Below are 25,881 nucleotides of genomic sequence, written 5' to 3'. Positions count from 1 at the left end.
CACACATAATATCTAGCCTTCGGAGGCTATTCAAACACACATCATACTAACACTCATAAGAAGTGTTCACACACATACAGACAAGACCTTGATCCCAACACCCTACTCTTTAGGCTTTTCTGCTTCTTTTGCCTACTAGAGTTGTAACTTTAGTAGCATGTTTTGTTCCATCAGCTCTTGAAGGAAAATGTTAGTGCTTTGTGGAAGCGTTTCTTCTTTTGTTCTGTCTCCGTGGACACTTTCTTTTGCAGTGGTGTCTTCATGGACACTTCCTTCTCCGGTGATGCCTTCTTTGAAGCTTCTTTCTTCTTCTCCTGACATGGTGAATGGCTGGGTGGTTTTTCCTAATCTCAGTTTTACCATTCACAAAATGCTCTCACTATAGGTGGTCAAGCTGGGCACAACCAAAAGCTCTGATACCAATGTAACATGCAATCGGCACCATTGTGTAACGCACAACTAGAACTTTATACCTTTATATTAGTGAGCACAAAGCAATCCACTTCAACCTTTATTCACAGGAGAGAGAGCTAAAGAGAGAGAATGTAGAGACGACACCAGATTGGGTCTCAAACCAATCTACCCACTTAAGGGCCTGCTCCCTCAAGTAGGAGTATTTGCCTTATTGCTTAATATAACTTCTTTACAATGCAGAAAACTTATCGAAGACGGTTGACTGAGGATTGCCAAACACTAGGACGATGTAGACCAATTGTCGGCTGAACCATCAAACGGATTGAAGACAACTATGAAGCCACTTCAGATAGCCTTATGCACACCCAGATCTGGTGAGCAAAGGCTGAATGCTGAAGAGAGTTACGGACTGCCTTGGACTGTAGCACAATTATATGCTTGGCGGAGATGATGTATGCACAAGCCCTAAGACTCAAGAACACATACTTCTGTACTTGTTTACTACTGAATCTGTGAAAGAATGAGATGATTTATGCAAGGGATTGAGGACCGCTTATATATGCATACCCTACAGCTGGTTGGTTCCTCTTACTGATGTCGGCATGTTATTATATGCTCGCGACTGCTGAAAATAAGCATTAAATGCTTCTTCCATGTCATCGCCTCACACGTGTGAATCAGAGCTGTCCTGCATGCTGGCCAACTGTGCTCGATGCTGGCCAATTGGCTCTCTAAGCCCTTTAAGGGCTGCCGACGGGATATAGGACACTTGTATGCCCCTTTTGGTGGCCCACATGCAAGGCTCATAGGGCTGGTCTAGAGCCTTGAATCCCTTTGCTAACAACACTTTTACATGCTTCTACTCATGCCTAAGCTAAGATGACCTACATGAACAAACTGTTCTCCAAGTGGGTTAAGTGACAAACTCTTAACACCTAAGGCCTACATAGCTCGCGCCTAACATGTCCTTGGACTTGGGCTCACAATGGGGTCGTGACGTACGACAAATAACCCTAAAAAAGGTACTAATTTTGTAGAAGTATGGCAATGATGATGAGCCAGTGTGTCACATGTGTTGAAATAATGCATCTTTCAATATGCTGTCATGGAGGTCCTGTCGGTCTGTTTCTACAGACTGACCTGGTTCATACACAAGTATATAAGAGTTGCTCTCTTTTATTCATTGAACCATCCAATAGTGCCCTATTTGCTGGCTCTTGTACTCTGTAACCTCAAGCTAATAAAGGTCTTGTTCTTGCTTGCAATCTTTCTCTCTCTCATATGTTTATTTGCTTCCGCTTGTGCACACTCTATCATGGTATCATACGCTTAGGTTCAGGCTGTTGCACAAACCTGCTCTCTGCCTCTCTCCTTCTTCAACTATGCCTTGCGTTTTTTGCTTCCCTAGATTCTCTATGCTGTAGATACTTCACCAATGGCTGCGTTTTCTTCATTAGCTGCGTTTTTCGATCTACAAGCCCTCCTACTACTGTCGGCTGTTCCAGTCCCTAGAAACACGTTTCTCTGTTTCAGGACCCCATCCGTTTCCATGGCCGTTTCTTGTTTCCTAAGTGATATTGTCACAGGAAACGGCCGTTTCCACCCCCCAAAAACTCGTTTCCCCATTTCCATTCCTCGAACGTTTCCGTTCCCGTTTCTCTTTCTGGTCACTATTCTCAACCTTCTACCAAATAGCAAGTTTGATAGCATGTTAGATTTAGAGACTTGAACAAGCCCTCCTACAAGCCCTCCCCTTCCGGTAGGAGGTTCCCGGTGGTGTGTTTTGGGTTTCTTTTGCTGCTGTCCAGCCTGCATCTTCAGAGGGGGCTACTAGTCCCTAGTTGGATCCTGTGGAAAGGTGCTTGAGAGAGCACGTGGATTGCTTAGCTACAGAGGTTGTTTGAGACATAGCTTCTTTGAGGCAGACATGGGTCCCCCCTGCACGAACAAGGAGGACAAGCTCAGTGGTTCAAACTATGATCACTGGAAGCTACAGATGAAGGTCTGGTTCACACACAAGGGACTCTAGGAGATTGTTCAAGGCTACGAACGAAAGCCCGAACACCCTACCAGCTCTCGGAAGACTCACGACCAAGAGGATGCCTTTCTCGCAAAACTTTCAGCTTGGGAGGATCGAGACTCAAAAGCTCACTCTGCGCTTGTACGAGCCATCTCACCAGAGGTCTCCCCCGCCGTGCAAACATTGGATTGTGCTGCTTCTGTTTGGAGAAAGCTGACAGATCTATATGCACGGGACTCTACAATGCGGTCTGTCAACCTATTGGGTCAGCTCTTTTCTCTGGAGTTTACAGCAGGGACTTCCATGCAGTCGTTTGTGATGAAGGTTAAGGTAATCCATGACCAATTATTGGCAATGGGTACTGCCCTAACCTCTTCTCAGTTAGCGACTCTCCTCCTCGTCAGGCTTCCTGCAGATTATGACATGGTTTCCCGAGCTTTGCGGGTTCAGATCACAACACGTTCCATCGAGTTTGATGATCTGTGTACTCTCCTCTTGGAAGAAGAATCCATCCTAGTTTCACAGGGGAAGTTGAAATTTTCATCGTCTATTGGACCTGATCAGGCACTCGCGATGGTGCAAAAGAAAGTTCGAAGTCGGTGTTACAAGTGTGGAAAGAAAGGCCACCTATCAAAGGATTGTCAGTCAAAGGACAAAGGCAAAGCCAAGGACAAGGGCAAGTCTTCAAAGAAGGGCAAAGACAAGTCACAGGACACTGACACAAACTCGTCTAGTGATAACCCCCCAGCTCTCCCAAGACCTTACAGACTGGAGAGAACATGAATGGTGTCCTACTCTGATCCTAAGGGCATCCCCCCGCGTGCTGTCTTCCAAAAACGGCTTTAGACAAGTTCACTTGATGGTCTGGATGAGTTCCAAGATCAACCAAGTTTCCTTCATGGTTCGGATGAGTTCCATAACTACAGAGACTATGGACAGGATATGTTCCATGTTCATTTGTTCGAGGTTATTAGATGTAATGTGTTCACAGTTCTACTTGGAGTTTGAAGCCAAGCAGATTTTCTTTTGCTCTTTACAGTGGTATTATGTTTTCTAAAGAAAAAAAGCTGACATGTGCATTTTCCGAGGTATACTAAGTACTGGCCATGCTGAGGTGTTCATGGTCGCACCTTCGTCATCAGTTTTCTTTTGACATTTTTTTGCACACTTCAAGATGCACAAGGGGTGTTAAAATAATGCATCTTTTAATATGCTGTCGTGGAGGTATTGTCGGCCTGTTTCTACAGGCCGACCTGGTTCATACACAAGTATATAAGAGTTGCTCTCTTTTATTCATTGAATCACCCAATAGTGTCCTATTTGCTGGCTCTTGTACTCTGTAACCTCAAGCTAATAAAGGTCTTGTTCTTGCTTGCAATCTTTCTCTCTCTCATGTTTATTTGCTTCCGCTTGTGCACACTCTATCAACATGGCACCTTAGTGCATGGGTGCATGTGAGGCGAGTCACCAAGGCTCCCCCACTTGCCTTGTCCTTACCATCCTTGGCCTTGGACTAGCTACCCTTGTCTTTGCCTTTCTGTCACCCCAGTTGCTGAGTCCCAAACTTGGAACTCTTGCATGTCACAACGTGTAAGGATAGTTACAACTTTCAAACCATCCACAAATTGCTCAACTTTCTCTCTAGCACCATAGAGCATGAGCAAAAGCTTCCAAAAACGGGCAAGATAGTCGATTATGGATTTGCCATGTTTCTGCATAAAACGCTCCCACTATTCATTCCATTCACACCGGTAATCTATGGGAATAAAATCCTTCAAGACCGCCTTACTGCAATCATCCCAGCAAGAAACGGAGTGGGACCAAGGTGGTCAAGAGAGTAGCACCTATCAAAGCCGAATGCACCAAATGGAGCTAAAACAGCCATCTCACCACTCTAGTGATTGGTGACCACTTCTTTGTCCATTTTCCCATTGAACTTGAGAGGCTTGAAGGATATTTCAACAATTGGGTGTGAATTATGTGAAAATGACTAAGCAATCGATTTGGGAAAAACGGTGTATCGACCATTAAGTTGAAAGTATGAAATTAGGATTTATAAATTAAGAGAAAGTGAGGAGTTGAAGAACTCGTAGAATACTTTTAAGATTTTTCAACAATTGTATGTGAAATTAGGTGAAATTGACTAAGTAGTCAAGTTTAGAAAAAGAAAAGATCTTTGCCCCCACCTAAACCTTAGGCACAAAAACTAATACTAAGCTTATTCCAAGGCATTGAGATGCCAAAGGTTATTTGCCAATAATGATATCCACTTTATTGCCGACAAGGTGCATAGATTCCCTTACATGATCCCATGTAGCTACTCCATCATTCCCGCAAGGTCCATGAAAGGAGAAGAAAAAAACCCCGATCATATAAGCCATCCCCCTTGAAAGTAAGGCATTAATGCCTTACACCAACTACAAAGGCCTCAGGCCATCCAGTAGTCACCACAATAAGTCAATCAGTAGATGACATCAATGTCCCTCCCAGATCAAACGAAACACTGTGATATCTACTTCTCAACTGAAAGTCCTCTTGGATCAAATGGCCGAAGCATAGTCAATAGAAGACAAATTGTACCACCTGGATCAAAGACAAAGCTCCAACACATGCCTGAAAAGTAGGATAAGGGAATCCATAGATATCCACCTAACTTTCCTCAATCATAAGGCCAAAGCACAAACTAAAGTATCCAGCTCATACTAATAGCTCAGTTGCACCTCCAAGATCAAAAAGTTTGCTAGATTGTCCCGCCTGCATCATCACAGCCCCTAGAACAATAAAATGGGTTGTCAACCCAAAGCATAAAGTATCTGAAATAAGCCATGCCACCACTATTGAAGACAATGTGTTGCCTTCTACACCCACTCTCATGTACTTCTCTGAATCCACATCCAAGTATGTCATCATAGGCATCAAATGTAACTCCTCACAAACATTGCATAAAAAACTGAAAATATGTCATATCCTGTAGAAGACCATCATGAAGAAGTCCCAATTAACTCGCATCACCCTACTACTTGTTCCACCCCATAGGCTTAGAGACAAGCCATCCCCTTGTTTTCATGTGCATCCGTTAAAAACTAGACGCAACCCTCCTTACTGTCAAAATGATTGGCATGCAAAGAAAACACATCCAAAGCATAAACATAGACATCCACTACTCCAACAAGAGCTCCCAGCCACCAAACATAACACCAAAGGTACCAAACACCATATGCAAGAATAATACAAATCCCTGCAATATAAGGTAGATGCAAACATAGCAACCATAGCATCCATTTGCAACCAAGAATACTTAATAACTTGTTAAGAAAACACCTAGGAACCTATGTATCCACATGCACAACATCTGGAAGATTCTAAGTCTCCTATAAACCCTCCATGCTTTACGAAAAGGCCAGCATGTGGGATAAGAAAAGAGCTCTGCCATGCACACGCTTTCTCCAAAAAGGAAAGATCTTTGTCCCCACCTAAACCTTAGGCACAAAAACTAATACTAAGCTTAGTCCAAGGCATGGAGATGCCAAAGGTTATTTGCCAATGATGATATCCACTTTATTGCCGACAAGGTGCATAGACTCCCTTACATGATCCCATGTAGCTACTCCATCCTTCCCGCAAGGTCCATGAAAGGAGAAGAAAAAAACCCTCGATCAGTATATATATATATATATCCCTCGATCAGTATATATATATATATATATATATATACTGATCGAGGGTTTTTTTCTTCTCCTTTCATGGACCTTGCGGGAAGGATGGAGTAGCTACATGGGATCATATATATATATATATATATATATATATATATATATATATATATATACACACACGCATATATTTGTTAACATATATATAATTTTTAAATTTATATTTTATATTTACATTTACACTTCTATTCACATCTACATTTACATTTATATATTTTATTTTTATAAATGTATATCCATAAATGGAGAATATACCAAGCATTTGGATATTTATATCAATGAAAAAACCTCTTTGCACATCAAATATGAACGGGCTTTAAACAAAGCATATGACCTTGCTGTGGCTGTATGCTCCAGTAGCCCTCCCGGGTATGCTGCCAATAATGTGCTCAGCCCTAGTAATGGAATCTGAACTGTGCACATGATTCAAAAAAGAAATAAAATCATCTAGGGCCCCATATAACTTTTTTGGTGTTCCCTTTCATAACACTTTTTGTGGTTAAAACTCTTTGTGTGCCTTTACCAAGCAATGGAGTAAGTGAGTGTAAATGCAATTAATATGCCCATGATATCTTTGTTACTGAACAGTTTTTTTAAGCAATAATATGAAGCTACACCTGAAAAGACCATGAGTCTCATCCTTGTCAAGTAGGCCAGGATAATCACATAGAGCTGAAACCTGCAAAAACGTTGAGCTGCATGGATTATAAATTCTTCCAACACAAACAGGATTGTTCAATACTCTAGTGCATTACCACAACATACTCTAATAGCTGAGACAGTGACATTTATTCAAGAAAGACACAATATCAAACAGCCCTCCAAAGAGAGGGAAAGATACATTCTTCCCATGGGTAAAGAGAAGATCGTAAAGTCAAGTATCAACACCCAAGAAAAGGCACTCAGATTTTTGATATTAAGCTACTCTTGTGAAATATCAAGCATCACAACGATAGAGCATGCCAGAAATATCGAACAGCCATCCAAAGAGGGGAAGGTGCATTCTTACCATGGGTAAAGAGAAGATCTTAAAGTCAAAGTGTCAAAACCCAACAAAAGGCACTCAAATGTTTGATGTTAAGATAATCTTGGGAAACATCAAGCATCACAAGGATAGAGCGTGCCAGCAATCACAGATGAAGGGTGAGAATTATACCCAAAGCCTCCTAAACAATACATTGCATAAAAAGCATGTGATTAGACACTCCCTTGTATGTGAATCCCTCGGTGGTCTCTTGCAACAAATGTGTCAGTGGGCAAGTTCCATTGAAGTATGTCACAGCATGTCTTCGCATGGAGTTTGTGAGATGCAACTCTAACCATGCCCACAACAATGTTCAAGTTGCAAGAGATGTACCTTGAGTACCGAAACTAGCCATGTGCCGAAGTGCTTCCTTCTTTTTCCTTTTTTTTTCAAGAAAGATCCTTCTATTAGTTATAAAGAAAAACAAACCCTACAGCTGAATACAACACTGCTAGAAAGCAGTCCAAATATACATATGAGATAAGGAAGGGGGGCTCCCTCCTCTGCTGGCTGCTCTATCCGAGGGAGGTTACAACTGGAGGCGGAGGGAAAAGCCACACTGGGGGCCTGTAGTGCCAAGAAACTCAACCGTTCTCCCTGGATAGGAAGGGTCCAGGGGTCTAGGCATGGAAGAAAGCCTCACGCTGCTGCCCCTGTAGTGCCAAGAAACTCAGCCGTTCTCCCTGGATAGGAAGGGTCCGGGGGTCTAGGCACAGAAGAAAGCCTCACGTTGCTGCTGCTGCATGCGCTCCGACTCACCGGTCAAGCACTCAAAACGGCCCCGGAGGGTGTGTGAGATCCACCCAAATGGAACGGATGATCTCAGCGCAGTGTGGGGGGGGGGGTTGTTAATCAAGCCGTCCATGGCCTTGCTACAGCGGGCTCATTACATGTGCCATGCTCCTCACCTTTCTCATTGAGAAGGGCACATACAGGACCTACCTTCACCGCCCCGAGATCTTGCTTGAGAAGGCACGAGTAGAGGCCCTTGTGTAGTTAGCCACCACCATTAGAGGTTACTTGGATCAACTTCACCCACGGGAGGACAATGACTGCTTCCTTTTGAAACAAGCTCCGAAGGTGCAGCGGTAATGGAGTCTCTAGCCATTGCATGCCACCTCAGCTTCCCACATCTTAATTTCTCATGGTTCAGGAGCATCATCTCACAACAAGCACGACCGGCAGTAGCTGTGGGAAGATCCTTCTCGAAAAGAGCTACACAGTTAGGTCCCCAACTTTTGGGCCCTAGGGGAGCCAGACCTTTTGTGAGCCAGACTCTTGTCCCTTTGCCCCAGGGGAGTATCCACCTTTGTGAGCCAGGCTCTTGTTCCTTTGGAGGAAGAATTAGGCATGATCATCCCCGGCCAGGCCCAGTGGCTGATCCTATGCATTGGGAGACCTGGCTTGGGCTGCTCAACATCTACGTTGAGTGCACAACCTTTTGGCTTCAGGTGCAACAGGGACACCCCATGGCAAACTCTTGGTGCATGGGTGGAGACTTCAACATGCTTGAGGATCCCGAGGACCGCAATGGTGGATTCCCTGACCCGATACGGTACGATGGCTGGTACAACAGGTACAACAAGTACAAATGTTGATACAGCATGTACATTGACTAGTACAACAAGTACAGTGGCTCGTACAGCAAGTACAAAAGCTGGTACAACCGGTACAATGGGTGGTACAACAAGTACAAGGACTGGTACAGCCAGTACAATGGCTGGTACAGCAGATACAAAGGCTGGTACAACAAGTACAATGGCTAGAAATCATAATAAATGATTAGATACACTTGCCTTCAGTATTTCTTCGCGATGGAAGCCTCCAAAACAGTCCCCAACAGCCAGTATTCTTCATGGGCAACCTTTAAGAGAGAGAGAGAGAGAGTAGCCTGTAACGGTGGTAGAGGCTAGTGTGCAGCAAGAGAGCCTCCATTAATGAAGAGAGAGGGCTCCAATTTATAGATTTGGGCCTCCCATGAGCTAAAATGGCAAGAGAAGGCTACAATGACAAGTGGAGAGCCACACAATAGCTGAAGTGACAAGTGTGAGGCCACTTGTCTCACTTTGATCCACTTTCTAACAAGTGTCAGGCAACTTGTCTATCTCTAAAAATATCCCAACTGGTAGACATTCTGTCATAGGCACTTTGCCAACTCTTGGTATCTGCTCAATTCCAGATGTAATGACGCGAACAAAATTTCCATCGGAGTCGGGCCAAAAATAGCAACTCTCCTAAATTTTAGGAGTGTGGTCCTTTGTATTCTAGGATAATCCCCCATTCCCAAAGCTTGTACTTTCCAAATATTTAGACATCCTGGAGTCCACCAGACTCCTTTCATACTGGGAAATGTCCAGGCTGGTGACAATTAACCATTGAATTCAGCATAAGCATTGCAACATCATTTCACAAATATACATCAAAAGATTTGTTTCTTTCCATCATAACACATTTGCACAACATTAGGGACCAACGGAGGGGCTCCCCTCTCTTTAAACTGGCATTTTCATTACCATTAAGGAGTGAAATACATCAAGCATCAACAGTGGGCAACCCAAGGCCCAGCCTTGTCAAACTACCACTTCTTTCCAAAAACACATTTGCACAACATTAGGGACCAGCAGATGGGCTAGTCCCCCCCCCCCCCGGCGCGGCCCCCGCGGCCCCTTAAACTGGCATTTTAATTACCATTAAGGAGTGAAATACATTATAGCAAACCGAAAGCATAAACCAAGAGTATTTGCACTTCAACACTGTAATTAACCATTGAATTCAGCATAAGCATCGAAACATCATTTCACAAATATACATTAGAAGATTTGCTTCTTTCCATCATACACATTTGCACAACATTAGGGACCAATAGATGGTTGGTCCCCCCCCCCTCCCCCCTTAAACTGGCATTTTCATTACCATTAAGGAGTGAAATACATCAAGCATCATCAATGGGCAACCCAAGGCCCAGTTTTGTCAAACTACCACTTCTTTCCAAAATGCAAGTGAAGACAATAGCAAACAATATCTTCCAAATGACTGGCATCCCTCAGTCCTTCATCGCCGTGAGAGGACCATGGGATCCCATCCCCATGATCATGCATGAATCTGTCAAACTGAGACGCTCAACCAGTTTTAAACTCATTCACCGCTACTCAAGTGAAGCTTCACGCCTATGAACATTCTTGTCAATGGCCTCTTGCACTTAGGCATATCGATATACATTTCATTTGCCCAAAGAACTCTCACAACTGAGAGTAGAATCATTGTTTTGCCTTCATCGTGTACCTAAAACACATGAAATTGAATGGCAAGGTGAAAGTTTTGATTCTTACCAATATTTCAGCAATGATCCTCAAGATTTAAGAGCTGTTGCAAAATTTGCGAGTTTGAAATTAGGGTTTGCAGACCCTAATTCTTGGACAACATTTAGGTTCTTGGACAACAGCACATGATAGTGTTCCTCTATTTGGGCAAAACACACAGTCAAAAAGATGTCGAACAGCAGTTGAAAACAACCAATAATGGGCTGTAAAACAGTTTTCTAGCAACTATGGAGATATAAAAATTGCCCCCCATCAAGAGTAGGAAGATCATTGATTGTAGTAGCCTACAAAGGAGTGCAAGCTATAGCTCGGGTTTTTCAGCACTTCACAATAGCTGAAAACAGCCAGTAATGGGCTGTTAAATAGTTTTTTCAGCAGCTATGGAGATATAAAAATTGCTCCCCATCAAGAGTAGGATGAAGATAATTGATTGTAGTAGCTTGTAGAGGAGAGCAAGCTATAGCTCTAGGGTTTTTAGGCACTTCAAACAAGTTTTTCCTTCATAAGATATGAGCAAAAACTCTCAAAATCAGTTTTCTTAGGCAAGAAAAAGAGAAATACGATTTTTTTCTTTTTTTCTAGAGAGAGGAGAGAGAATATGAAGTGGTGGCAGCATGGGGTGATTTGGTGTGGGAAGCATTGCCCTGTGTCCTGAGTTGGCCCCCTGAGTCATAAGGTGGTTTCCTACGCCCAAAGCCCAAATTTTGGGGATTTCGAGTTTTGTCCGCCTAGGAGGGTGGACATTTGGTTTCGCCCGGCCAAAACTTTGTCTGCCCAAAAATTCAATGTTGTGCAAACCGGCAACCATTCAATATGAATTAAGGTTTTAATCTAAATACTTACCACTGCAAAACCCATCAAATGTCCTGTTAGGCAAACAAGTGATGCAACACACTTGTCCATCAGGGCATCAGGGCATCCCTATCGTCTAGACATCACATGCTTTTCAACCAGGCATTGCCCACGCATTCAAAACCAAACATACAAATCAAAATCAAATTCACAAGCACTTATGCTTTCAAATTTGAGCTCATCGAGGAAAGAAGCCCCATCTACTAATGACTTTATGAGTTAGTTTGGGGGAGAACTCCTCAGACTTGAACTCCAGGCCTTGAGACTACTCCGTGCTTACATCCGATGGGTGTATACTAGTGGTATGGGATTGTGAAGAGGCCAGTATTTTGTTGACATGGACAGGAGCCAGGCTGGTGCCACCCGTGTGTTAGCAGGATAGTGTCGTATGGACGGGAGCCAGACTGGTGCCACCCGTGTATGACCTGGACTGTGTTCGACCTATGGGATTGTCACGCCATGGAAGAGCCAGTATTTGTGCCGTGTCTTGCCTATGGGACTGTCACACCATAGGGAGGCTCGTGCCTGGAACTGTGTCTTACCTATGGGACTGTCACTCCATAGGAAGACCAGGTTTTTATATTTTACGTCGTGCTAGTTTTGTGCCGACAGATATTTTGTACTTGTTCCATGAACGAGAGATATGTCCATGTTACTTTTTGCACATGCACACATGTTTTGCATATTTGAAACTGTTTTCGCATGACATGTATTTTTGTGTTTGCCTGTTTGACGTGTTACTTACTGAGCGGGGACGCCTGCCAGTGAGTCGTGAAGTCTGGGGGTGAGCTTGAACGGCTCTGTGGTTGGGAAGTGAGTTAGATGCAAGTGTCTGTGTATGTGTTCCTTTTTGTTTATAATTAACCGCAAGGTCTATTAGATTAGGGGCTTGATATCTCCCCTCAAAGACCACCCGCTTGGGGCCCGTTCTCACATCTCTTGGAGCCGCACATGCTCCAATCCAACCAAGACTGTTGACTCTTGAATCCACTTCTTGCTTTTGTGGTTGGGGACCAAGGTAAACTATTACCTGGCCTAGACTCACAGATGAAAATTAACCCTCTCATCCCTAGCAGCTGAGAATAGGAGGCTTCCAAGACCACATCTGACACATTGACCCTTCTCCTTTGAAGGTGGAAGACGATCAAGCGGGGGGGCTTAGGCCATGGGAGACTCGCCCCCTAGGCCCGTCTACGATGGGGAGGCTAAGGCCATGGGAGAGTCATCCCCTAGCCCATCTACAGTAGGGTCATGAAGAGCAGTGTGGCGAGACCCTACCATCTGTCCAAAGGCTCCCAATACTCCTTTCCTCCAATACTCAGCCCACTTGGGCCAGCGTATTCTTTTACGCTAGCGTATTCTTTTACAAGAGTTAACAATACTAAGGCAACAGTCACTTGCTAGGAATCTTAGGGCATATCCACTGCCTTTCTCTCAGATTATTGGCATCTGCTTCAGGACAGCTTCCTGTTAGAAATTGTGCATCTCAATGTATTGGGGGTATGCCCATTCATTGGGTATTTATTCATTTCCCTTCCAGAGAGTTAGGTAGCTTTTCTACTGCTGTTACTGACATTGTGAATTTGGGTATAAACATAAGGCCACAATTGTGTTCGAAATCTGGATATAAACCTCTGCATTGAGTTTTGTGATCACTTCTTTTAGCGGTAAGAACCATGCAAATAAGAGCAAAGCCCGTCAAAGTAGTCTTTAAACAAAGTAATCATGCATTAGATCATCATTTCAACTTTAAACACACAGGAAAAGGGGGGGTAGCAAGAAGAGAAAGAGAGAGAGTTGCTAACACACCTCTCGAAAGAAGGTGATTGGCTGCTGTCCAAGAGATTGAGGATTTCCAATATTGCAGTAAATTAACTATTTTGAAGCACAAATAAAATACCACAACTGTGTCACTAGCTTTCATTTTAACGAAAAAATCCCCCAAAAAAAAAAGAGCAGGTTGATAAGCTTTTCAGTTTGCTTTACCAAAATGCATGTACACACGTGCGCGCACACACATACCCATGCATGCGTGCTTCATACCAAAAAAAATGTTCAATCAACACAAATTGTTGTGGAGAACATGGTACCTCATCAAATTGAAGAGAGGATGGATTTGTTTGAAGTGTGTGTTGCAACCGCTGTTACGAAAACATAAATGTAAATTAAGCGGCAAAGTTAAGATTTTAAGCACATATTTATAGTTTTATCTTCCCCATCTACAATCTGAAGAGTCTTCCACAAGCCCATGCTACTAGAGAACACTATCCAAAAATCAGTGAGTGATTTGACTCTCTCTAAGGTGTTCATTATAAGTGAATGACTCTCAATGCATTTTATTTTAAGGCCTGAAGACTATGTTGAATAAAGCTACATCATATATGCAGAAGAAGTTTGAAAAGAACCTCTGCATGTGCAACAATCTCTCCACGAACAGCATATTCGCACGCAATAACCTGTAGAATTAACAACCATGTCAGCTACAAGCTCATCCTCACTAAAAATTGCATGCATGACATGCCAGCTGGAGCCAGTGAGCACAACGTTACATGTCACTACATTATTTAGAAAAATGTATGCACAACACAACCTGAAAGCTACCATCGAAGAAAATATTATATAGCTATTCAAGAACCTTATATCTTAAGCGAGTATTGTAGCTTGAACCTGATTCATTTAAGTTTATGTATGTCCTAAAATACTCCATTTGCTCCACTAATCCTAATTTAGTAGACTAAACCTACATCCGTAGACCCAGTTCTAATAAAGAAGCTTAAAAATGCTTCACTAGACCCCCCTAATTCAAGTTATATTGATTATCCCCAGCAAACTGGGCCTGGCCGTACTAAGCTCACATGTAGCATTTTCTGCAGATGAGCAACCCGTTATATATAGCTTTCATTCTGTTGCAGGTACCCCACTGCTAGATGTGAGCATAGACAAGTGTTGACTTTGTTCATGGTTGAAGAATTGGCAAAACCTGGATGATTTAACCCCCAGTGATTTAAGATAAATAGCTTAAACCACTTCATTGGCTCTATAAAACCTACATCAAATGCCCGCACTAGTTCAAGCAGTGCAGAAGGTTAGGGGTTAGAACTCACACGCAGTCCTGTGTCCACATGAGACTATTCGGCTAATAGCACTAGAGGGTGGGAAATTGAGCTAACCCATACATGCTGAGCCCCATAGATTTTCGTGAAATAGCTTAAATTCTTTGTTGATATCTAAGGATTGGCTCAATCTGCCACTGATTTGAGATAAACAGCTTAAATCACTCCTTAAACCTACATCATATGCCCCCACTAGTTCCAGCAATGCAAGCACATCATGGCATATGACAAGAGGGTAAAAAGGGGTACCTTGGGGTTGATGGTGTCGATGGTGAGGGGGGGAGACCATGCAGGGGAAGAGGAGAGGGGTCTGGTGGTGATGGGCTCCTTTCGGGTGTTTTCTGCTTGGATGGTTGGGGCCATTGGAGGAGGGGGACGGGAAGCTAAAGCTCTTGTGTTGGCGAGAGTACGCTTGAGAGAGTGGGCTGATCGTCTCATTTTAGCCAAATGCACTTAAATGAAGGGGGAGAATAACACACACTCTCTCTCTCTCTCTCTCTCTCTCTCTCTCTCTCTAGATTACCTGTAGTCAATCCACTTCCTTGTTGTCCAAGAAAACCCCAATCTAAACGCAACCCACTTCCTCAAAATGCAGATTAACTTAACCAGAGCAAATCCCTCTCTCTCTCTCTCTGCATATAGGTTGTGGGTCTCTCTCTCCTCTCTCTATCTAGCTGAATAGTAAAGCAGCCGTGTAACTTGTGGGCATCGCTCGCATAAAGACGTAACTTGTGGGCATCATCTCTCTCTCTCTCTCTCTCAATCAATCAACCCAAATCTTCTTCTCTAGGTAAAGCTGCTCAGTGATCTCTCTCTCTCTCTCTCTCTCTCTCTCTCTCGACCCAGGTGCCGCCTGTCTCGCGTGGGAGTCGTACGCAGAACAATGTCTCGGACGAATTAAAAGAACTTTGCAGGACAGCAATGGCTTTTTGGGAGTGAAGGGGCAAACCGCGGGCGCGAGATGACGAGTGGGGTGACGGGCGATTCGATGGCGATGGCGATGGCGATGGCCATGCGATGATACTCTGCTTTTTATAAAACTACACGGACCTTCATGCGCCGGTGCTTGTTGATAAAAAACCCCTTTTTTGTGGGGTGTGTCACTGTGTGTGTGGGGAATCTCGCTTTACCCAAAAAAAAAAAGGGCCCAAGGCACAAAAAATTCCTTCCCTGAAATAAGGCTTATAAAATCTTTAGCTGGTTTTCCATTTTTGCCACTGAAAACACACTCTAAGCCAATTATGGGTAATACCGCGACGAGGGCGGACGAGGGGTGAGGAGGGGCTCCATGCGGGTTTGGAGGAAGGATTAATCATCTAAGCCAATCATGGGTCATAGGGGGACAAGGGGTGAGGTGGGGCTCCATGCGGGTTTGCAAGAAGGATTAATCATCTTAGCTTTCAAACTAGAGAAATAAACAAGATCCATTATTGGAGGTTGGCAGCAATAATGGAGGAGGGCTGTTAGCCAACGTGATGAAGATCGCTTATCTTACCACCTTTGTTTTCATACGGTCTAGTGGGGGTTCGAAGGGTAAAACAAGGAAGGAGAAACACACACCCCTATTACTGCCCCTGTAAGCCATGACTAGGACCCAGATACATATGCTTTGGATTGCTTCATAGACGCACGTCAGTGGAATGTGTAAAAAATTTGAATTTTTAGCTATTTGCATTTATTGACCCAAATATTCACCAAAATTGCAAATTACAGCATATGGGCTATAAGCATAGGTAAGAGGGACTTTTTGGGCTGAAAATACATTATGATGCTTGGGAAGCCCTAACAACCATCCATTATAGAGATCTAACATGATTAATCACTGGTGAAAAACAACTTTTCTCCATTACCCAAAGATTCTACATCAATTTCTATTACCCATGAGACAAAAGCCCTTGTCCTCTACCGTGGTATGGACTCTATATTAATTCTAAAATAAAAAATCTCAAGAAAAACTTATTCCCTATTCGAGAAAATAACTTCTTTTTTCATGGAATTCCTAAAAAATAATTTATTAAGCTATTTTGTACTACTTCCTAAAAATTGAGAGTTTCAAAAATTCATGAAGCACGTAAGCATACCTCAAACTTATGCTCTCTCTAAATTTGGAAATTCCCAGATAATATCGACTCTTCTCCAAAAGATTGCATCTAGACCCATGGGAGTACACCTCCTGATATAGGTGAGGAGGGTGCATGTCTTTAGCTAATTTTTAGGGATTTGTTTTTCCTAAAGTAGGGGTGCACAACACCATCTTTCCTTTTCCTAAAGCCACCTTTGAAAAATGAAGGCCCACCATGTTTCTAGTCCATGCAATTCCCTTATCTCAAGGGCTTGTACTTACTTTTGATATTTTTAAATTACTTTACTCCAATTCACTCTAGCCCTTACATTTAATAAATCGCTTGGAAATTATCTTTTCTACCAAGTCTATAATGTTTGAAACCATTTATTTGGACTATCTTAACTTGTAAACGTGGTTTAAGGATTTTATCTAAGGTGGATACCTGGCCTGGTTGACCACTCTCGAGGACTTGGATTTTAATTTTGTCTCTTTGGTTAGTCTTAAAAATAGAGATGGTAAATTTTGAGCTATTATATGATCCTATTTGGATTTATAACCCAATTTCCATATTGTTAGTCAACGAATGCCGTGTACGGTTGCTGCCATTAACTTGTAACTTAAAAATCTCTTACAAGGGAGATTAGATTTGAAATCTGTTTTCGTTCATGAGTTTCTTATATAAAAAGAAAAATTTGCATTCAAAAATATTTGCCCACAAAAATTGTGTTTGATTTCATTGGATCTCCAGTAGATGACTATTAATATTGGATTAATAATAGACTTCTCATCTCATGGAAGATTCTCATGATTCTAGGGTTTCATTTCTTCTTTGATGTTTCTAGTAGTATTAAAAAAGGAAAAACTGAAGAGTGGTATGTTGTATATCATACAAAGGATTTTTAAAATGCTATATGCATTTTCTAACACAATATTACTAGTCATTATGTACTCATCTGTGTGGGCCAATTTTCCCCCGCGTCTTCCCCCTTGTTTGCAAATGTTAATGCAACGTTCTTGCTTTGTCCTTCAATTCTCCCCTTCCCCATATGGATTGGTTTGTTGTCTTGGCCATGACATCAAGAAATTATGGCACTTTTTCTTGGATTAAAATTGATAAACTCTCCCTCCCCTCCCCTCTCTCTCTCTCTCTCTCTCTCTCTCTCTCTCTCTCTCTCTCTCTCGATCGTAGGGAGAGTGAATTCCATTTACCAAAACAAAAAACTTTATTTAGCATAATGGACACATGTATGTTTATGGACATCAAATTTACATTCCCAAAATGGCTAAGTTGTCTATTGTTGAATGATACTCACATCCTTTTGATGAGTGAAAAAGGTGAGCCCCTTATTGCTTATGTTAATGTGTTAGCATTCCCCCTATGATGGTAGAGAAAGGATGCCGATGAAATCAGTGCTCAGCATTTTCTATGCTAAAATTGTATCTCACAGACCTTTATGAACTCCTTTCCCTCGTTTATATATATGTGTGTGTGTGTGTGTGTGTGTGTGTACGTACGTACGTACGTATGTATGGCATTTATTAAATATATACATGAGGAGACTTGGAGAAGGCATAGGGAATGGCCATTTGTAAGCTTGTTTTCCAAGTTGCCCGATGAGAGTCGAAAGCGAGTGACCAACAAACATTCACTATCATCATGCACGAAATGCCCCTCGCTAGAATGCTATTTTTGGAAAATGTGACGAGTTGACAACACTTTAGCAAATAAAGCTTTAAAAAAGGTTGTAGCGTGTGACATGCGAAATGTTGCCAACAACCATGTCGATGTAGGGAAAGGATGGGTGGACTCCTTTCTTTTACCATCATGGTAGTGTGGAGGGGGCTAAGGACGAATGGAATCTTGCTAGCATACTTTTTGCGCTCTAATGTTAACGGATGATGCCTTTTTGAGTTGACAACTCTGATATGTAAAATGTCCATTGTAGAATTCTACATACCTCCTTGCTTCAAAGTTTTGGAAGAAAATTCCAAGAAGGGGATGAGCCCAATTAAAAACAATCCGTGAAACTCCTTCATTTTGTGGACCAAACTCTACTACCCTAAGTCACATTGCCTATACCCTAAGCCAATGTACTATAATTAATGCAAAACTTTGGGTTAACACACCTCACAATGTCTTCATTCACATGTAACAATTGCACAAATGTTATCTTCAATCCAAGGGAGCCTATGCACAAATTAAGTTTCCTTAACCTAAACAAAAATAAACCAAGGGGAAAATTTTGATAAGGAATGAGTTAAACAAACATTGTAGTGCTTCTATTGTCGTAGACTACATAAGGTGGTAGACTTGGAATACTTCAGTATTTGCAATTCCTACCCCTATGTGAATGATGCTCCATCAATCACATGTTTATAGACTGCTCAAGGAGTGCTACTTTATTGTAGATTGCCTCACACAATACTCAACATCTAAAGTGTGCAGAATGGGTGGCTATCCACAATACCTTTGAATGTGCTTACAAGCCAAGGTGTAAGCAAAAGCCAAAAATCCTTCAACATATGATTCTTTATAATGTGTTGAGGAGAATGTCATAAAATATAAATCCAAAAATAACTCACAAGATCCTAAACCCAAGGAAACCAAAAACAAACAAGTTGAAGAAGAAAAGATGAAATCTAAAGCCAAGAGACAAAAGCCTAAAGAAAGTTTACCAAAAGAGGCAAGAGCGCTATACACGATGGTGAAGCATCAACCTCAAAATGTGAAATCCAAAGGCAAGGGACAAAAGCCTAAAGATAGTTTGTCAAAAGAGGCAAGAGCTACACAAGATGTTGAAGCATCAACCTCAAAAGAGGCAAGAGCTACACATGATGTTGAAGCATCAACCTCAAAAGGTGAAATCCAAAGGCAAGGGATAGAAGCCTAAAGAAAGTTCACCCAAAAGAGGTAAGAGCTACATACAATGCTGAAGCATCAACCTCAAAGGTTATGTATGAAACAAAGGAACCTTAAAGGTTGTCTATGAGACAAAGGAACCTCAAAGTTTTTATATGAAACGTAGGAATCCATACTTGTTAAAAGTAAATTAATAAGAAATTTTGTTCTCGCTTCATGGGTAAGGATAACAAAAACCTCGTGATCTAAGGAGGACATGAGCAATCCAATCCATGCACTAAAAACCAACCACCCACACATCAAGTTGACAATAAAATTTATGTCAAGATGACCTTTGAGGCCTAAAATAAGCAAGCTCATGAGACCGTGTTTAGAATTATCGAGTTGTTGAGTGAGTCACCACTTAACACTAAGCCACACTATGTCAAATTTGTAGCGTGGCTAACCAAACTCAAAAGAAGAGTGCCACTTTCCCTTTTAAGAGGAGTAGGAACTACCTACTAGAATATATTCCTTGAGCCATGAGAAAGATTTAGAAGAAGAATATATAAATAATATACAAGCCAATCATAAACCAGTCATTAAATGTCATTGAGACAAAGGCTTACTTTAAATGAGAGATTTCTTGTTGTCTCCATGATGAGGGAGGTAGCTTTGGAGCTATCGTCGCGGAACCACTTTTAATGGTCACGATATCGTTACCTTTGACCAACTGATCATGCATTGCCTTTTCATGTGCTCTTCAACGTCTTCTTATTTTGGACCTTTGGTTTTAGTTTTTAGCCTTTTTTGGGACTATCCTTTAGGGTTGCTCACTTTGAGGTCAAAGATTTCTCCTTCTTCATTGCCTTGGATGTTCCCTTGGTAACTAACCTGGTTTGGAGCCTTGTGTGATGGCATTAAGGGGGACTATATGAATAAGTTCTCCTCACTTTCTCTCTCCATGTTGTTGCATTGATTCTTAAAGATAGCTTTTGTTAGTATGATTTATAGGACAGTGCGTGCCCTTACAGTGAAAACATTGCATTAGTGGCCTACATGCCATATTGTTGAGGTCTCTCACTCTTTGTTGCACCATGTCCTCAAATAAGGAGGTATAGTCTATGGCAGTTAATATCCATATGAATCATACTTCTCATATGACTCATAGCTATCCTATTCTAGACTCTGAGTTTATTGGCAATGTTATCAAATATTGTGTATTGGTGCAGTTCTAGGAGGAACTGGTTGGGTGATAACACCAGAGGTGGGTATGGCATTCGTGATCTCTCACTATAGGGTTTTAATGAATGGGCATTAGATTATGCACCAGTTGAGAAGCATTTAGTATGGGCGATAGGGCTAGTTTTGGTGTCAGGAGCATAGGTTATGGTGTCAAGTTTCCTTGGTACCAACAATAATGTGTGCCATGGTTCCCATGTGGCATTGGCATAAGCACAAAACTGTTGCTATCTAGGCCTCATCATAATTGGACACTATGTGCTTATATGATTTTGGCGACAAATTGAACACCTAACCATATCTCTTTGTGGGAATAGATATGGGTGTCCTGCTTTAGGTGCTATAGCTGGGGCTAGCTAGATCTCTTGCCCTATGGGGTTGGGTTGCACAGTTTCTAATGGCACTTATCCTCCGCCAATGTGGCTTTGAGGCTACAGGCTTGCTACAACTAGGGACACATTCTATGAATGCCCTTGTGGAATCCTTTATGATGATGAGGTCATCTTGAATCTTGTGGAATCCTCTATGAGGTCATCTTGAACCTTGTGGAATCCTTTGGGATGCGGTCATCCCGAACCATGGCTCATTTCCTCCTCCTTGCTTCAAGTGGATCCGAAGGATTCTAGCATTCTTAATGGGGGAGCACTCTGTTGAGTGCTAGTTATTTGTTGAAATTGAATACTTGGTGGGTTTGAGGAGGTGTGGTTTGACGTACTTGCTTTTCACTATATTGTCATTTTTAACAATTAGTCTGGTGTCTTTGGTGCAGGTTTGAAAAGGAGTTTTTTTAAAAGTTGATTTTTTTAAGTTACTAGGCTCATGTACCCAGGTTCATGTCTCTAGGTTCATTCGTGTAGACTCATGTCTCTAGGCTCGTGTCTACAGGTTCATGCCTTTAGACTCACGTTTTTATCTGGTTCATGTCTACAGGATCACGTGTCTCAGCTCATATCTATAGACTCATGTCTGTAGGGTCACATGTGGAGGCTCACGTTTTTTTTTTTGTATAAACTCAACTCATGTACTTTCCTTGTATGAAATAAGCCTACCTAGGATACGAAAATCTGAGTTGGGGGTCTATGAGACAGGTTTAGTGTGTGAGTGTGAATTTTGGGTAGTAAGTGTACCTAATTCCCCAATAATTATGAAGGACAAGAATTTTCCTTGGAATTTATAGCTAGTATATATTGTATGACAAGAAAATATTTAAAGGACATGGGTAGGTGTGTCCATACGAGTACTTATGGTAGTAATAATTGGTTCATACTATAATAGTTATATCTACCTCCAAACTCACGTTTGTAGGGTCATATGTCCAGATCACGGCTCACGTCTCATGTGTCTAGATATCCAGACTTGTGGCTCATGTGTCTAGACTCATGGCTCACGTGTCTAGGCTCACATCTATACGCTCTTATGTGTCCAATCTCACGTCTTTTTTCATGGGGCTACGGGTTCACGTCCCCTATTGCCTGGTTTTTGATGGTTTTTGTGATTTTTTAGACTTGATGGGGTGTGATTAATGGTCCTAATCCTCATTAAAGATTGGTATACAATTGATTAAGTATATTTTAATTATTTTTTAATGGTTAAGCATGCTTCTAATCTACCAATTCCAACAATGCATAAGAAAATTATGAAAAAATATGAAATGCATGAACAAAAGTTGACAATACCACTAATTCAACCTAATGGAGCTCAATGCTCATGTTTTTGGAGTGGATTCCACTCCTAATCATAATTGCTAAGCTAATCCTTGGATAAAATCAATGAAATCTAAGGCTCTTGGGCTCCAATTTCATAAAAATTACCAAAAAAACTAGACTTTTACCCTATTAATAGATGAAAGTCTAATGCCCAATGAAAAATAAACTTCAAATCAAAATCAAACACACAAACAAATGCATCCAATGGCTCCAAACCGTATGTTTTTTGGAGTGTGATCTCCTAATCAACATTAGACAATATTGGGTGATCCTAATAGCTTAGAATAGATGGATAAATGAAGAAAAGCTCTAGGCTAGTCCCTAGTAGTGGCACTAATATATTTAAGTCAAGAGCTCTAGGCTAGTCCCTAGTAGTGGCACTAATATATTTAAGTCAAGAGCTTACCTTAGTCTTGCTAAAGCATGTGTCGTTAAGTCTTGCCTTTGAGCCACAAATGCAACTTCCTATTGTGGGTTTGCCAACTCATCCACCATTACATCATTACTTTATTGTCACAATATAATGCTTCTTGCTAAAGGGGTGAAGGGAGAGCTCTCAATACCTAGATGAATGCAAGAAGAGATGGTGCTTCGTGACAGTTCTCTCTCACAAAAGGTAGGAAAAGAAGAAGCTAAAGGAAGAAGGAAACCTACAATCACCCCTATCCAAATAAGTATCCATTAAGTAAGTAAGAATACAATAACGTGTAAGTAATAAAAGGAAAGTAGAGAGAGAGATCATAAGAAAACTATTGCAAGATTGTGTTTTGCTTATTGTAAAAAATGACTAATGACTAGTTTCCACAGTTATTGCAAGATTGTGTCTTGCTTATTGTAAAAAATGACTTATATCCATTAAGTAAGTAAGAATACAAATAAAAAGGAAAGGAGGAGAGCTCACAAGAAAACTATTTCAAGATTGTGTCTTGCTTATTGTCAAAAATGACTTATATATAAATAACTAGTTTTCACACTAGGCTGGCCAAACTTAAAATGACTCTAGCCTCTACTACTAACTAGTCTTAAGCGATTATGTACTTGGAGTCCATAGAATTTCCCTATTTGACATTAAATAGTAAGGCTACTTTATATGTTCCACCTCTATCTTACAAAAGTTAAGTGCCCGTTTGCATGGGTAAGATGGCAAAGTGCCTTATGGTAGAGGTGGATGGACAAACCCATGATAACCAACGGAGAGGTAAACACACACACACACTCTCTATCTCTATTCTCTCTCTCTCTCTCTCTCTCTCTCTCTCTCTCTCTCTCTCTTTGTTTGAGCTTTGAGCGGTCTCACTTTCTTTGTGCAATGAAGAGAGCCTTGCTCATTTTTTTCCTCTTCTTCAGATCAACCCTCCTTCTTAACCATAGGAATTTTCTTTGGATTTTTCTCTTCATGTTCAAGTTTATTTTATAGAAAATAAGAGCATCCCTTTGAGCAACTATCATGAATTAAGAGTTAAAAAAGTCATAGTACAATAAACGCTATCATGACCAAGTTGGTAGGGTAGTAGGTAGGGAGGATGGCCATTTCACGAGCGAGAGGGAACGACCGAGAGTGCAGTCCGAGCGGAGGGGCAATGATTTGTAATGAACATGAAGACACCTTAAGTATTTTTTTTCGTGAATATATCACCGTTGGATCATCCAGCCTCAACCTTAATTTTTACAAGGGAAAAAAAAGCTCGATTGCAATAAGAAACCTCAAACGACGAATCTCAACTTCTATTTGTTAACCACCCTTGTTAACATGACCTTTGCGCGGCTACTATGCCTTTTGTAACTCATCTTTTTGTAACTGCGCAATGCGCTAATTGTAAATAAGACATGGGATGACCGAGCTTACGGCATGTGTAATGCTGATCACGAGGATTTGATGTACATAGAGCTAGTAAAACTAGGAAGACTAGTTTTGGGTCCCCACTTATAACTGGGCGGCCGGACATTGTAAATATGAGCTCATGTATATAAGACATTTGATGAAATATGAAAAGGGATAATCCCATTTTTCTCAATTGAATTTTGTCTTCTCTCTCTCTCTCTCTCTCTCTCTCTCTCTCTCTCTCTCATTTGAGTTTATGGTTGCTTGCTTGGTTGTGTTGTGGCTTGCTTGCTTAGATTGTTGGTGTATGTGAGTAATGGTAGTGCTCTCCTTTCTCTTCTCTTCTACCTTCTCATTGCTATCTACCATGTCCCATTTACATACGATTGGCATGAGGTAGAGATTGAGCTCTCCATATCTCTTTCCCTCTTGCTCACTACCTAGCCTTGGATCTCTCTTTGGGTGTCACAAGTATGGAACAACCCTAAGAAAGTAGGCCTGAAGGGCCTTAGATCCTGAGCGGAAGACGGAAAAGTGAGAGTCATTAGACCCAGACCTAGTTACTAGTTTGGAGGAGAGCCACACATGTTTCAGGGATGGCTGATTCATTCAGAGCTCCAGAAACCTTACCAGACCAAGAGCCAGGTCCATCTTTCCAAAGGTCAGAGACATCATACCAAAGCGGGTGGGTCTACCCAGGCCCATCGTAAACAACGACCAAGCCCTCCTATCTATCAGCAGTATCCTCCTCAAGGGGCACACCCAATATACCAAACGGGACCACGTGGTCCACAACCAAGTCCTCCCAGGGGGCAAAGACCCTCGATAGTCTATTATCCACCTGGACCCGCTCCTCCACAACTCATTCCCCAATCAGCATCGGCCACGACAGGGTTGACACCTGAAATGTTAAGATTAGCCATGGAAATAGGGAGGGGGTAGCCGCAAGCATTGCTCCCCCTGCACCTGTTCAAGCCAGACAGGAATGAACCAAACCAACAAACACCTCTAAATTGATCATAAAATTTGATATGGTAGAGGTGACCCCATTACTCACTTGGAGATGTTTAATCAAATTTGTGAAGCATTTGGCCACATAGATGACCAGACTAAGATAAGTGCTTTTGGCCTTACCTTAGATAGCAAATCTAGCCAATGGTTTAGATCTCTCAAGACAAAAGATAAAGCTTCCTTTGAAGCTTTAAAAGAAGCTTTAAAAGATAAAGCTTCCTTTGAAGCTTTAAAAGAAGCTTTCAAAGTGGGGTATTCTTGTCAAGGTACCTGATGGATATCTCCACTCACGTTGTAGCTCCAGAGAAAAGTTCTACAATGAGAGATTACTTGGGAGATTTCTAGAGGGACTCGACAATATTCCCCTGCATAACTCCTTGTTTACCTTAGACCATACCTCGTTCGAATAATGCTGCATGAGTGCTTTGAAGTTTGAGGAAAACTTCAATGGAACACGTTCCTGATAACTTCCTGAAGGTGCATCAGAAGCCTCCTTCAAGACCACCAGTACAAAGCTTAATGAAAAGGGAAAAGAGTCTTCTTCTCGACAAAGTGTAGAGCAATTGGCTGCTGCACTAATGCAACAAATGACCCAGCAATGGAGAATTAACTAGGGCCGGGATCAAGGGGACCATCCACATCTCTATCCTAGAAGGGAACTCATATGGTGCCGACCTATCGAGAGAACCATATTAGCACCGAGTGTCCTCATCTGAGACCCCGTCTAAGCCTCTATTGTA

At 41.8% G+C, this 25,881-nt stretch overlaps 1 protein-coding gene across 2 annotated transcripts in view; it reads right to left on the bottom strand.

The window, feature by feature from the left end:
- Positions 1–15,509, bottom strand: part of LOC147603734 (alanine aminotransferase 2-like) — a 42,642-nt gene extending 27,133 nt beyond the window's left edge. Inside the window, exons 1-6 of one of the 2 annotated variants that reach the window (XM_086795810.1) lie at positions 14,706–15,509; positions 13,749–13,799; positions 13,434–13,484; positions 13,153–13,218; positions 6,765–6,826; positions 6,482–6,560 (exon numbers count right to left, since the gene is read on the bottom strand). In XM_086795810.1, coding sequence (XP_086651936.1) covers positions 6,482–6,560; positions 6,765–6,826; positions 13,153–13,218; positions 13,434–13,484; positions 13,749–13,799; positions 14,706–14,894 — 498 coding nt within the window. In that variant the 5' untranslated portion in view covers positions 14,895–15,509. The remainder of the gene's footprint in view (positions 1–6,481; positions 6,561–6,764; positions 6,827–13,152; positions 13,219–13,433; positions 13,485–13,748; positions 13,800–14,705) is intronic. The other variant, XM_086795811.1, reaches the window with a different exon arrangement.
- Between the last annotated feature and the right edge of the window lie 10,372 nt (positions 15,510–25,881).

This window comes from Cibotium barometz, chromosome 63, assembly GCF_041138505.1.
Source record: "Cibotium barometz isolate CiBa-2024 chromosome 63, ASM4113850v1, whole genome shotgun sequence".
NCBI classification, from domain to species: Eukaryota; Viridiplantae; Streptophyta; class Polypodiopsida; order Cyatheales; family Cibotiaceae; genus Cibotium; species Cibotium barometz.
This window is presented reverse-complemented; position numbering and strand designations above follow the sequence as displayed.